The 15,366-nt window shown below is 31.6% G+C and overlaps 1 protein-coding gene across 1 annotated transcript; it reads right to left on the bottom strand.

Moving 5' to 3' along the window:
* Positions 1-5,445: 5,445 nt before the first annotated feature.
* LOC107867554 (probable cellulose synthase A catalytic subunit 6 [UDP-forming]) lies at positions 5,446-11,059 on the bottom strand. The gene is made up of 14 exons (XM_016713843.2): positions 10,352-11,059; positions 10,058-10,253; positions 9,776-9,975; positions 9,587-9,695; positions 9,357-9,507; positions 8,659-8,925; positions 8,236-8,581; positions 7,990-8,127; positions 7,760-7,885; positions 7,453-7,665; positions 7,100-7,361; positions 6,804-6,991; positions 6,341-6,691; positions 5,446-6,245 (listed from the first exon to the last, which is right to left on the bottom strand). Exons 1-14 carry the CDS (start codon positions 10,430-10,432, stop codon positions 5,661-5,663), a joined length of 3,213 nt encoding a protein of 1,070 aa, XP_016569329.1. The 5' UTR covers positions 10,433-11,059; the 3' UTR covers positions 5,446-5,660.
* Positions 11,060-15,366: the final 4,307 nt, after the last annotated feature.

The raw sequence follows: 15,366 nt of genomic DNA on the forward strand, positions 1-15,366 counted from the left end.
CAAGTTAGTCCATGATAAAAAGATTGTTCGATCAAAGTTCATATAGAGAGTTCAACTGTTTCTTATCCCGCTATTAATATGAGACTTAACACTCCACTCACACGCAAGAGTGGATATCTGGTTCAATATTTAGTGCATGGACAATTTTAGTATGAGGTGCTAATATTGATAAATTAGATAATTTTAAGGCTTTTTTACGAGTTCAATATAACTGATTACAAGCTTTAGATTTATTTTGTATATACAAAAAAGTTAAAGTCTTTGCTACTATTTTGCCTATTAAACAAAAATTTAAAAATTATTAAAAAAAATATGATATTATATTTTGACCAACCAACTAAAATTTTAGCATTATAAAATACTGTATGCAAAGTTACCTAACTCACAAATATTTTCAAATATTGTTGGTATCTATGAAAACATTCATTTCTTACTATTCTAAAGTACTAAGGATTTAAAATTTAATTTGTTTTTAATATCGCATAATGACATAAATTTATTACAATTTAAAATATAAATTTATTTGTTAGATTGAATTGAATTATACGTGAAATACAATTTATTTAAGAAAGTAAAAAATCACAGCGTACATTTTATGAATTTTCTACTGAGTTCCTAACCCCCTTATTTCCTTTGGAAGAACTATTAAGAACATGATTCTTGTACTTCTTTCCTCATTATTCTTTGCACATGAATTGTTACTTGTACAATATTACCAAATATTAAAATGATATTAAATTTTAATTGATACAACAACATATTCAACATATAATTTCACAAAATAAATTTGAGAATGGTAGAATATACATAAACCACACATCCACTCTCAGAGGTAGAAAGACTATTTCTGACAGAATTTTAAGTACTAATTGATATCTTAAAGTAAAAAATTAAAGAAAATAAGAAAAATAATTTATCATGGTTAATTAAATTTTGATTTGATCAATTTAAAAGTATAAAGACATTTTTTTTTTATAGTTTTTTACTTAGTGTGTAGAACTTGCATTGAAATCCCGACTATTCGGATCGTGCACTACAGGAGGTGACGCTCCCAAGAGAATGTTCTTCATTCCCAAGGCTCAAATTGAGACTTTTGATTAAGGGTGGAACAATCTCAATACTACACCACTATCCACGTTGATAATCTAAAGATATTCTATTATCAATATATATTAATTGGACTCAAGAATACTTTATTTTTTTCATCAAATTTGATTCGCCAACTCGGAATTAAAACAAATTACATTAATTCAACTATCTAAATTATTTTTTAGCGTTTAAAATGAAATAAAATACAACCTTCATTCTCTATTTAGATGAAGAGCTACGATTTTTAAATTTAGGGAGTACTTTTAGAACGCATTTGACCATAGTATTTTGAAAATTAATTTTTTTGAAGTTAAAAAAATATAAAAACTGAAAACGCAATTTTAAAAAATTTAGAGCTTTATGAAAATTGAGTTATTTTATGAAAATAAAAATTTTAATTTATTTTTAAAAAATAAATTAAAAAATACAAAAAGTGAATTCAAAAATAGTGGAACACGTCTTGAGGTGTTTAGAGGTGTTTTTCAAAAATTCAAAAAGAGTGAGAATAATATTTAGGACCAAATGCCTACTTAGTTTGCTTTAAATTTCAAGCATTTCTAATTCATTTATTAGTCTTGATATTTTTATGGTTTATTAAATATTAAAAATAATAATTTAATAGATTATTTTTATCTATTATTTTTATTTCAATTTAACATATACTATTTGTTTTTTATCACACTAATTTCATTCAATTTTTATTATATCAAAGAAAAAATAAAATTGAAAATTAATTAATTTATTTAATTTCTAAAATAGTAAATAGTTTATACTCAGATTAATTATGTTATGAGTTAAAGTGAAGTAGTTGTAAAAAGTAATTAGATTAAATCTTGGATTAATTTAAAAGAAGAAGAAAAAGTAAATGGTATTGAATATTACTTTTTGAAAAAAAAAAAAAACTTCTCTGATAAGGGTGATAATTGATAACCAGTTGAAGATAAAAATTGAGTTCATATTTTTACGCGTACATAAGATGTTTTTGTTGTTCCAATATGTGGTTTTCACGTGTCCATTAAAAATTAGTACAACTTGAATGATTTTCAGAAATTTTAATATATTCTTTGTATGTTGTACAACTGATGCTTGAAATTGAATTATGTTGTTAAATTACAAAATTATTGCAATAACATTTTTATCTTTGGTCATCATCCAACCGAGAAAATAAAGAAAAGTGTCTTGAAATGATGAAGAAAAAAGTTAATGAAAACTAATGAATATTGCTGGAGATATGAAAAAGCATTTTTGTAATGAAAGTCATTAAGTAAGATACTTCTAAAATTGTCCTCAAAAATATTTTATATGTCAATTTATCACTTTATCCTTATTGATTGAGCTTAATTTTAATTTCACTATTAATCGCTCCATTGCTCATCTTTCTATATAGTTGTAATTGTAAATTGGGATAGTTTGACTTTAATACCACGCTAAAAAAATAAATAGATTTTGAGCCTAAGCTAACCTAAAATAATATAAGGAGTCTAACTTTTTGTCGTCCCATTAACCGGGAACTTAACATGAAGAAAGTAAAATTAAAATCAAAATCAAAATCCTAGCTTATATCTTATTTATCATCAAATCCTAGCTTCTGTTTTATTTAAAATAACAAAGATTCATAAATTGTAATAATTGTATAAAATTTAAGGAAAATTACCAGATGCATAAATTACAATAATTATATAAAATTTAAGGAAAATTACCTGATAGAGCAAACATATGTCCTTATTTACCCCAAATATTAAGAATCTTACAATATATAAGGAGATTTGAATTTTATCTGTTTTCTTAAATTTATATCATTTACTATGTATCAATGTATCAATTCGCTTTGTATTTGTTTTCTCCAATATAGACGATTAGATGCAATATATACCGAGCGAATTGACGCACTAACCTATTGCTACGTTTGAAAATTAGTCAAACAATCACTATAATTGATCATTAGGATTCAAAATACTACCATTATTTCTGTAAATTTCTAAACATATAACCAAAAAAAAAATGTCATCGGGGAAGAATATTAATGTGTTGATTGTTGGGTCACATTTCAAAAAGAATTGTGCAGTACTGTCAGGTCTTGTTCCCAACAGTACCATTATTTGTGGCATTTTATGGATCTTATTATATTATTAGTGATGATCAGTGTAAGTGTATGTATGCATGTATGTGGTCCTTTCTTAGATTCATGAGAAAACAGCTTGTTTGATAGCTCTATTTGTCTCCTTCGATAAATGCCTTTCCCCTTTTCTCTATGCTACATAAAAATGACTCATCAATATTGCCAACAATATATGACTAGACAAAATAAAAAGATCTACTAAAATGTTTTCCATTGAAGAGTGAAAAAGATTTGTCAATAAAATTAGAAATCTTACATTGTAGTTACCTTACAGTTAAATGATCAGTTAAGTGTAATGTTCGTATTCCCCTTTTTCATAATACTTTGATTTGTTGTATTTGAATTTGAGGGTTTTTCAAAAATACCCTCTCCCTCAATAAGGTAAGTATAAGATCTGTGTATACTCTATGTATGTCATTGTTATTTTTATTGTCCGTTAGGTTTAAGGAAAACAGTGAGAAAACTTTTTGAACTATAAAAACCAAGAAAGTCCCATCAAATCCTAAAATATGTAACACAATAAACCAAACTACATTGAACACAAAAAGGATATTAAAAGAAACATAAATTACTCCTCAAAAAGATGCACTCACTCTAGAGATAAATTAAAGATAACGGAAACTACAAACAAATGTACCTCTAAATGTAAGTTTCAACTAATTTCATTTTTTCATAATTTCCGTCAAATCTAACATGTAAAGTTCGGTAAATATTTAATACAGATTAAAAGTGTTTATTTTGACAAATTTAAAGGATCAAAACTTTTCAAAGCATAACTAAGGGACTACCTTCATACATAAGGGGCATTTTTGTCATATTCTCTTACTTCTATTGATCACGAACGCTAAAATTTAACTGTTCACTACAGTGACTTATTTTTCCATTTCTTTCAGCAGTAAAAGGAGAATATTTAATGTATCATTTTTAAGATCATCACATATGATCCATGATCAATCTAAATCACTAAAATCCTGTAATTGCCAATTGAAGTTGATGGTTATTGATAATGATGACAAATATGTTTGCCACTAACATGGGATGGAAATTAATTGGCAAAGTAATTATGCCTCCAGAAAGGCTAATCTATTTTCTATTTACCTTAGGAATCCACTTTGGTCAGTTACTAAAGTCACACTTGTCTGATAATAAATACAGATTAGTGCTCATCATGAAAAATATTAAAATTCTAATGGAAGCACTGCTCCACGTATAGTAATTAAGGGGTTAATTCATTGTCTTTGTATGTGACAACATCAAATCTTATCTTTAAAATATGTTCATCTCAATTCTTGTTCAGAACTTGTGTGATGCCCATTCTCAATCACATAATTGAGACTTCGATTGTCATATATTGGCACTTGTCTGACCAATATACCTTTCCACAGTTGCTGTTTAGTAAATATAGGTCTAACCATTTATTTTTATTAAAATAAGGATGTCTGAATATTAAAATTTGCACCACATATGAATATTAAGGTCTGAAATGCTAAGAAATTAAGTTATTTGTTTTTTCAGTATCTGATGTATAAAATTGTCTTTATTAAAAATAATAAATAATAAACTACTTATCAACAATTTCTTTTTGAATTATTATATGGCAGTTGTTGGTGATGGCTAGTGATGGTGGTTGTAGGTGTTGATTAGGGATAGTGTTGGCTAATGGTGGTGTTGTAGGTAATAGCTAGTGGTAATGGTGGATGACAACAATGGTCAATGGTGGTGATGACTGATAGTTGTATGGTGGATAATAGTGATAGCTAATGACAATGGTTTGCCGATAAATATAGTTATGACTATGGTGGTGATTGTTGATAGTGATTGGTGATTCTTGTGTTATTAGTGATGGTTGATAGCGATGATCGTAAATTGTGGCAATAATGTTGACGGCTATCATAGTAATGACATCGGTGGTGGTTGTGACTAACGATATGGTGGTGGTGGGTGGTCGCTGATAATATAGACGGCCATAACAGTAGTTGATAATGGTGAGCGATGGTAATAGCGGTAGCGGTTAATGTATGGAATTGGTCAACACTCATATTGGCTTGTTAGGTACCGAAACTTGTCCCAAAGTATTGAAAAGGGCATTGTCTAAGGCTTTCAAGGAGCCTCCGAGTCCAACCTAAGCCTTTTGGGGCATAAAGCTATTGGATATCATCCAGTTTAATGTAAGTCCTGTTGTGCTAGTAGGATATCATAGTACTTATATAGTGTAAACACATGAAGATCAGATGATGTTTGAGTTCAAAAGCTAGATTGTAATTGCAACAGTATAACAAATTCACTTTGTCTTCTTTGCTTTTGCTAAGTGGTAGACTATGTAGTAGGAGATGAAATTATGTTCTCATTATGTTGTGGAAAAGAACATTTACAGATAGCTCAATGGATGGTACAAAAGTTGATGAAACATAGATAGCTTCTTCTCTTTATGAGTTTGAACGCGAGTTCCATACTACTTGCAATCCAATCCACACTCTTCAAGAATTGGACCATCCGATTTTGCCAAAAACGGATCGATCCTTACCCATAAAAGTGAAAATACGGAAGCAAGTAAGATTGACCATACAATGATGATTGTAGGTGTTCTATTCTTTCTACCCAAAAGTCCTTTCAAGAATGGATAGAGATGAACAATCACCCAGAATGCGAAAAATAGCTTCCCGAATAATGGCCCCCATGACTCGTATCCGTTGTTTATAGCATTGGAGACACCAGCTACAACTCCTATAATGTTTAGTAGTAGTAATGTGGTTGGTGGAATGAGAAGAGTTGTCCATTTGAATGCATAAAGTTCTGCGAATTCTTCATCATCCCCGGATTTTGATGTTACTGTGAAGTTTGTGTCCACACCAGCTAACATCTTTAGTAAACCTTGGAACACAGCGAATAGATGTGCTGAAACACCTCCGATCACCCAAAATTGTTCGTTCCTCCACCATTCATCTATCGCTACTCCACTCCATCTCATTTCGAGAATGCTAGTTGCAAATATGCTAATGAAAAGTGACAAAAACCACAGGCTAGCAACATTGTCAAGCTGCAACATTGAAAAAGAACAACAGAAACAGAATCAAGTATCATTCTTGACGAGTTTGATGTAATGAAGTTCCATATGGTTAAGAGATTTTGTACCACAGGTGTAATGAAGTTTCCTGTGAGCAAGCATACAGCAGGTAGAGCGCAATAAGCGACAAGGGGAAGAGATGTGAATGGATAAATGGTGGAATTTATGTATGAGAAACGTTCGAGCCAATTGAGACCACCACCATATCCATACCAGACAGGACAATGCCTGCTGAAAAAGATTTCAATAGAACCAAGAGCCCATCGAAGGACCTGGTGGAGACGATCTGATAGATTGATCGGTGCTGATCCTTTAAATGCAGGCCTTTTAGGCATGCAATATATGGATCTCCAGCCATGACAATGCATTTTGAAGCCTGTTAATATGTCCTCAGTGACTGAACCATATATCCAGCCAATCTGCATTTTTAGAGTAGTTTGATGGAACAATCAGTACATTTTGTACACGATCAGGAAACGTTGTTTGATACTTGGAGAAAGAAAGAAAGTTCAAGAGATGGATGAGAATTACCTCTTTTCCCCATTCTGTTTCATCTTCATAACAACAGCTTATTACATAAATGGCCTCTTTTAGCAGAGAAGCTGTACTAGCACTTTTAAGAGTCCCGCCCTTTTCTAGCAGAGTTGATACAACAAAAACTGGAGATTGCCCAAATTTATTTTCTAACTTGTGCTTGGAGATGAGAGCTTGATCATCACCTGCTCAAGCCATATCGAGATAAAACAACTGAACTGGCTATTGAGGAACTTCAATTAAATGGTATCAGCATAGTATGGTTACTTGAATTAGTTTGGCAAATTCTTTACCTTGGCTGCCCTCTTGAGAGACCACTAATTCAAGGGAGTATTCATCATTTAAAAGAGGCTTGACCTCCGATTTAGGCTTCTTATTTTTCTTTTTCCTTTTGGAGCAACAGCAGCAGCACCACTTTAACCAGCAATTGCATATCCTCGATGGAGCTTTCTTCTGCGTGGGTGCATCGAGTCCATAAAGTGCCTGGCGTCTGAACACACAACCAGTTCCAACGTAAATAGGTCCTTGAATTCCATCTAATCCTTTCATGTTAATCTGATTCACGTAAAAGCAATTGCACAGTCACTCGAGTACAAAGAAACATTGAGCAGATATGTAGTCATTGATTGTACAAGTTTTCACTTACATCAAAGAACACCGTGTTCCTATTAGCATACCGATCATTCTTGTCAATGCCATCAAATCTCTGAGGGAACTGAACATAGCAAACTGTCTTCCCAAGGGATGGATCCATCATGAAACACATAGCTTCCCTAATGGCTTTGCTGTTGTTGATATAGTGATCACAATCCAAATTTAACAAATACGGAGCATTAGTGAGCACACCAGAAACCCTGACCTGTCAAATGAATGTTATGCTCGTAAACAAAAACATCGCGTATCTATACAGCAGCAGAATCTACCACTGAAGTTAATCAGTATGCATTACAAACCAGAGCATTCATTGCACCAGCCTTCTTGTGATGGTTGAACCCGGGTCTTTTCTCTCTCGATACATATACTAGTTGAGGTAATTTATTTCCATCTGTATCCAGCCCTCCATTCTGGCCTAGGATGACCTGGAAATGATAACCATAAGAAGAAATTACGACAGCTAGATTGAACAGGAGAGAGACTAATAAGACATAACCAACATTAATAAATGAAATCCAAATTTCAGCACCTGAATCATGCCAGGATGATCTCTAACATTATTCCCTGGCCAAGGAGTTCCATCCTGCATTGTCCACCCGTCCTCAGGAACCTTTTGTGCGTTAGCAACCAGCGCATTTATGCGTACTTTAAATACCTCATAATCTCTCTGCAGTATCAGGAGAAATCAATTCGAAACAAACTCAAACTCAAAAACCAATGACATCAACTTTTAGCTTAAAACCGTGGAACAGAATTAATAGTCCTGATTATTTACCTTCATTGCTCGTCGCTCTTTTATAAATGAAGTCAAAACTTTGCCTTGGAGATAATCCATATTCTGAGAAAAATACGATTCAGGAGCCCGAGGCTCAATATTAAACTTCTTGCAGAAAGGAATCCATTTCTTAGCAAACTCAGATGTTTCTGATAATGTTTCAAAGGTCAGCATAGCAGCCCCATCATCTGATACATAGCACGCCACCTTATCGACGGGGTAGTCCACCGCTAGAATAGACAAAACTGTGTTTGCAGTCACCAGTGGAGGTTCTTTAAGTGGATCTACTGTACTCACAAATATATCCACAGCAGAAAGCTGTGAAGGCTGGCCTTCCTTTTCATATCTAAAAGACATAAATTACCTAGCTATTAACAAAGGGAATGTGAACATGATAGAGGATAAAATTGGTTAATCACTGACCTGAGGGACAATCGATCGAGGTAAGTCTCCCGGTCAATAGGAAGCCACTTAGGGAATTGATCAAGAATCCATGAGACAGCAAACCAAATTTCACATATTACAGACACTAGCCACAATCCATAAGCATCGTCAACAGGATGAGTGATCCTATAATGGAAGAAAAAACCAAGAACAACGAGTCGAATCATGATGATAATTCTATACGGATTGATTTGGCTAGATGGAATTGGCAATCTCCTTGATAATGGTTGTCTTATTTCATTCAACCTGATGTCACAAAAAGTAATACAATGATCAGCAAACTCGACAATTTCATGAATGGTTGCTCTATGTGTCACATCAAATACATAGAAGATGCAGCAATATTTTCACAAGCATATTAAATACTAGCTGTTAACTGCTGCTATATTAAATAAAATCTTGTAATAACTTGGGAGTTTGGAGTTACATAATAAAATTAACTATGTGACAATGTATGGATTATGCAACTTTCATAAATGAAAGGTTGACTATACATATTCATGTGATACATATGATGGAAACTAAAATGCAAATAATGCAGTGTTTGGAGGTTCATTCATTGCCTTCCAAGTGCTACACCCTACAAATTTTCAACAAAGAATTCCTCTACTCGTTCGTATCAATTTAGCTTAGAAACCGATACCAAAGTCAGAGATGTTGGCTTCTGCAGAACTTACATTGATAAATCAAATTCATCTTCCCCGCCTTCGCCATTCATCTGTTGCTTCTCTTGCTTCTGCTTCCAGCTTTCCATCCTCTCCTTCCAGGCTATACTTCCATAGCCGTAAACAGCTAAGTCCTTTGACGGATCCAGAGATCTTGGTCGCACTGCAGAAAAGAAATTCAAGAATTCACCAAATAACCGGCAGCCAGTATATGTATTCAAAGTCTTATCAGAGTGCATCACCTCTAGTTTTGGTATAGTGGTAGGGAAGGACAAGTGCCCCTTTGCCACCGAACCCTGGTGTCCCCATTGGTACTAATGCATGTTTGTCTGGATCAATATCAGTATCTTCCTGGTGCATACATTATCTTAGTCTTCTTCAAGAATATATTATCATAGCTAAAAGAACATTAAAACTGAATGAATCATTACGTGATAATGCATATGCATAACATTGGGCAGATGAACTCGCGGAAGTTGATCTCTCGAGTCATGAGAAGGCATGTCTTGATCAAATTGCTCGAAACCATAACACTGGAAATCATGTATTACTCCATCATTTTCTAAATTGAACTCATTTTCAACGTCGTCAATGTTATCTTCTTCCTCATCACCAAGTACTCTAGGATACCCTATAAGAAGTTCAGGAATCAGAATTATATACAGTTATATATATATAACAACATTTCGAAGAAAAAGAAAATGATTCATTACCTCTTAGACGTTTGAAACGAGTTTTGCACTGAGGACAAACTTGGCTACCTTCTCGGCGTTCATAATCATAACAAGTCCTACAAACTGGAAAAGCACATTCATTGCAAGCTTCAAAGGGCTCTCCACCTATTGTGAACCCCACTTCATCACCACATATTTTGCAAATTTGACGACTCTGCTGCTGCATTTGCCTTGCCTGATCACCATATATAAATCAACATGATTAACCATTGCTACATTCATAACACTTCAACAACAACTACAAAAAATGACTTTATCAAGAAGAAAACTTACAGAAAATTCACCATCGCGAGGAATAACAACTATTTCATCGCGGTTGTGAGAGCCTGCAACTAAACCAGCACTGACCTCCATGGAGAAGACTTGGCCTCAGAATGATAATTCAAGATTTGAACTCAGAGTTCAATCTCGAAACATACGTTGCTCTGATGGATATATATATACATGAATATTTATAGTATAAGCCAAATAGAGTAGAAAGTAGTTTCTAGCTGATCCTACTTTTTTCCTTTACTTCTTTTTGTTTTCTACTAGAGAATTACTCTCTATTCATCTACTACTAAAGGTATCTTGATATTAGTGTACTTTCACTAATATTGAGAAATGTAAATTATCCAACTTCATTATGGTACATTTTCGGTATGTGCTTAAACCACCGGCAGAGTTCGAGTCCATATAACCAAACTGCCAATCCATTCCTCGCGTCCACTTTAACATCTCCTTCATGACCAACCTCAACTGAAGTATGGATCGTAGGGAGTCCACATAGGGAAGGATCTGGCTCTAATATCATGTAGATACGACACATGCACCTAAGTCAACCCTAAAACTAAAACTAAAACTAGCTCACGAGGGAAGATTATCCAAATCCATATTGTATCAACTCTAACGTATATTACTATGAAAATGGAGACAAAATTAGGAAGATGGAAAAATCAACTAGCAATAGCAAAAGTGATGTCGTTATTTCCAACTGTTTTGTGCCGCTCTTTCACGTCTCTCACACACACAAATTAAACTTTTGAATTTTTCTTCTATATACATTTGTCCTTTAACTCTTGTTATCCTCATCAACAATATTGATCTTGGTGTTATATTTTGGCATATTATTAAGGTATATATATAGTTGTCATTGGACACAAGAGACACCACTTTTTACATCATCTTCTCTATCGGTCACTACTTTTGGTTGCTTTGCACCGATTACTTTGCAATAGTTTCTAGTCTTCTATAAACATACGTTATATCTTTGAGAGTTGACACCATCACTCACTTTTGTTCTTTTCTATCTAAAAGTAAACTCTTCTTTGGGGTCGTTTAGTAGGTGGTCAAGGTGAGTTAATGCGGTTATTAAATGTACAATATTTGGTAATTATTTAGAAGGTAAGTTATTAGTATAAAACTAAAACTATTTTTGATTTGTAATTTAGAAATCCTCATAGCTAATATATAAATAAGTACTTCATGAATAACTAAATTCTGCCATAATTATTTTTTGCATAAAATAAAATGTACATTCTCTCATAACTAATCTCTCTTTTACTAATAATCATCAACCAGACGAGTCCTTTATGTTTGATGCTTAATATTGGTTATGGATAGAGGTATTGGATGGTTGGATTGACTTTGGCAAGTTAAAATAGGAAAAAAGTTATTTGGGCTGAAATGAGACAAATGCAGGTTATAACTCAACATTCAATTCTCAATTAAGTTATAATTATTTAGTTTGTCCTTATCTATTTTTTTTTTTGGGAGAAATGATTTTTTAACCGTTTACCATCTTTTTTTCGTTTTAAGTATTTTTTAAAAGAAAGCTTTATTTTTACACATAAAAAGTTTGAAAAGATTTTTTTTTTTCATTCAATTGTAAGAGAGCAAGAGGCCTCATTTTCTCTAATCTGTGTAATAAATTTAATATTATCTTTTTTCTTACGGCTATATATAACATATTAAATAATAACTTTTTTAAAAATATTTTGGCAAGATTTCTCATTAGTCAATTTAAGCTACTTATCAACCCAATTTTTGATGGACTAAGCTAAAGTAATGAATTAGGCGAGTTGAACGAATTGTATTTTTATGAGCTAATTTCATCATTTCTAATTATGATTAAAGGATTATAATGTATAAATAAATTGTGAGATTATTTTATTTTCTTTTTTGGTACAATTTTTTATTTTGGGCCAAAACTTGTGAAGCCTTGTTGGGTTATTGATAGCTGACAAGTATTTGAGTATTGGTTCTGAAGATGATCTTGTATACAATGAGAATGTTAATCTTTGAGGAATTTGATTTTACACGAGTGGAAGTACAGTAAAGTGTAAAGTTCGTATTTTCTCCGTCTCTATTTATGTGAGATATTTTTCAGTTTAGTTTGTCTTAAAAAAAATTATATTTTATTATTTAATAGCTATTTAATGACACAATTTTCATTTTAACCTCATTGAGTTTCATTTAACAAGAAAAGTGAACAAAAAAGTAACAATAAAGTGACTTTATTAAGAACATATTAGTAGACATAACAAACTCTTCTCTTATTTTTTTTAAAACTTCATGCTCGATCAAATTATATCACATAAATTGAGAAGAAAGAAGTTCGATAGTCCGTGTTGGGGCAGGGTCCAATAGCATTATCTTTATATTTATAATTTATTTAAGTCATACTTATAATTTACATTAGTTATAAAATGTAATAATACTTAATCAATAACAATAGAATAATAGGAAAAGTACCTAATTGTTCTTCAATTTTTCCTTTCAAGGCCCTACTTTATTTCATATATTTTTCATTTTGTTTGAATTCATGAAGTTAGAGTTGTTTATATTTTGTAATATGTTATTTGGTTATAATTTTCTTATATATCTTTTAAATTGGTAACTATTGTGACTAATTGTACTTTATAAGTAGTTTTTAAATATATATGCATATTTTAACTTAAAAAAATTAATCAAATTGGATGATTTTACTGATTTTTTAGAAATTGAAGATATAAATCATATCTAAGAAAAGTGCATTCAAAATACAAAACAACTATAATGTAACGTAAAGCTAAGAAACCACAAGGGTTGGTGTGGTGGTTCAACATCTCACCCCTTATGCAAGAGGTTGGGGGTTCGATCTCCACCTCTGGTGAATAGAAAAAACTCTATAGCCAATTCCTTACCTCTTAGTGCGCTGACCGTAGGAACGGAGGATTAATCTCACGGCTGTTGGCTGTGGGAATACCTTGGGAAACCAAAAAAAAAAAACCGTAAAGCTAAGATGATAGAAAGACCCACAAACTCAAATAAAATTTCGGAAAACACACACGTAAATGGCAACGTGTGTGCTTCTTCCCTCTCATCAGTAAGTAATGTACAAAATGCAGCTCTATTCTGGAAGAGAATTTAATCAACTTGATGTACAGATGTTAAGATTGCCTCCGTTAAGGCGTCATGTAGAAGCTTATAGTTTGAAAATTATGGAGTCGATAATTCAGACGAAACGAAAAAATATACTATTAATATGATTTGGTCAAACAACCTACGTATGAAAAACTAATATTGAAAAATATAAAACCTATTGAGAGAAATCTCCACCTAAACAGGACAATTTGATAACTACATTGTAAAATGTTATATGTATTATGTTTTGAGAAAACGATCCTCCATATAGAAGTGCAAATATTCTGCTCCTCCAAGAAAGAACTAACCAATTATGAAAGAGATCTTTTCCTACAAGAAAATATTTTTCGCTAAGAAAATTTTTCGAAAGTAAAACACAATTATGATAAAATCCAAGTAAAGTAGGAAATTCCAGACAAATCCTAACAAATCTCCCATTGCTCTGAATTTTCTGGCATCTCAATCTTGATCTTCTTCCTCACATAATGTTCATATATGTTGTTTGACATGCGAGACCTTTTTAGGTTAAAAGTATACGAGTCCTTTCATGTTAAAAATATTAGAGTCCCTTGTAGGGTTAAAAGTGAGTTTTATCTCTATCTATACTATATTAAAAGCGTGAAGGGTCTTAGAAATATCCTTTGAACTTTTTTTCCTTCAATAAATGTCTGTGTTTTAGACAAAATCGTCTTTTCACTATTTTCTAATATTTAAGAGTTAAAATTAATTAAATATTTATAGTAAAATCTTTCCTTATTAGAGGTCATCAAAATTAATAACTAATACCTTTTTCATTAGTTTAAGAATTCTAAATCAATGAAAGTTGATTTTAAGAAGATTTGAAAAATCTAGAAATAAATACAAAAGCGTTAGAATAAGAAAAATATAAGAAGTAGCAAATTTTAAAAAGTTTAAGGTACGCAATCATAAATTTTCTAAGGATTTAATTTTAAAAATAAAAAAGATTTTCAATATAGAAAAATTAAAAAAAAAATCCGACTACAAATATGGTTTAAATCGATATGTCTCTCTTAGTCTTTAGCAGCAAGAAAAAGAGGTACTGCATGACATACGCTAAAGTGATGATCCATTAGCCACTTGAAACTTCTGATGGTAAAATATATATGTGCTTACAATAAAATATATGTTATGTTTACATTATTATATTAAAGTGTGAAGAATCTTTGAGAAATGATTTGAACTTTTTGCACTTCATTAAAAATCTTCGCAATAGATAAAATCGTCTAATTTTAAATAATCAAAGGTTATACGTGCGAAGCATATGCGGTTGAACTAATCTATATAATATATTAAAAGTGTGAAGACCCTTAAAAAAGTGCTTTGAACTTTTTGTCTTTCATTAAAAGACTCTTCTTTAGATAAAATTATCTTTTCACTATTTTTAAAAATTTATTATTTAATTATTTTTTATTATATTAACTAGACTTCCTAAAATATATAGAACTTCTAAAATATATGGTAAGAGAATTAATTAATATTTTTCTTTCTACTGTTCACATAGAAAAATACTCCTAATATAAGACTGTATTAAGAAAATACTTCTATAAATATTGAGATATACGTTAAACTAGAGAACAAAGCGGTTTGCCTATTAGGAGAATATGATTGTTGCTCATCTAACTTGATTCTTGCATATCTAGATTGGTGGTTGCTTGATTTTCTAATTCTGAACTTCTTCCCTGTTTTTGTCAGCATAATAGAATTCAACATGTATATATATATATATCATTCAAAATCATTCTTTAGGGTCAAAATTATCGCTCATCATAGATGAATATTGGTCGACTTTGAAGAATTTCTTACGTAAAGGTTAGGTTTAATTGTATTCTTTTGATATCTTTATTATCTTTTTTTTTTTTTCATAATTTACAGATGCTAGATGA

The sequence above is a fragment of the Capsicum annuum genome, chromosome 4, assembly GCF_002878395.1.
Source record: "Capsicum annuum cultivar UCD-10X-F1 chromosome 4, UCD10Xv1.1, whole genome shotgun sequence".
Lineage (NCBI taxonomy): Eukaryota > Viridiplantae > Streptophyta > Magnoliopsida > Solanales > Solanaceae > Capsicum > Capsicum annuum.

Excerpts from the sequence above, each read along its gene's own strand:
- LOC107867554 (XM_016713843.2), bottom strand. The coding sequence starts at position 10,432 with ATGGAGGTCAGTGCTGGTTTAGTTGCAGGCTCTCACAACCGCGATGAA. Across the intron at positions 9,696-9,775 it reads TTATGCATATGCATTATCAC|GAAGATACTGATATTGATCC; the intron begins GTAATGATTCAT and ends TGTATGCACCAG. Across the intron at positions 6,992-7,099 it reads CTCTCAAGAGGGCAGCCAAG|GTGATGATCAAGCTCTCATC; the intron begins GTAAAGAATTTG and ends TGGCTTGAGCAG.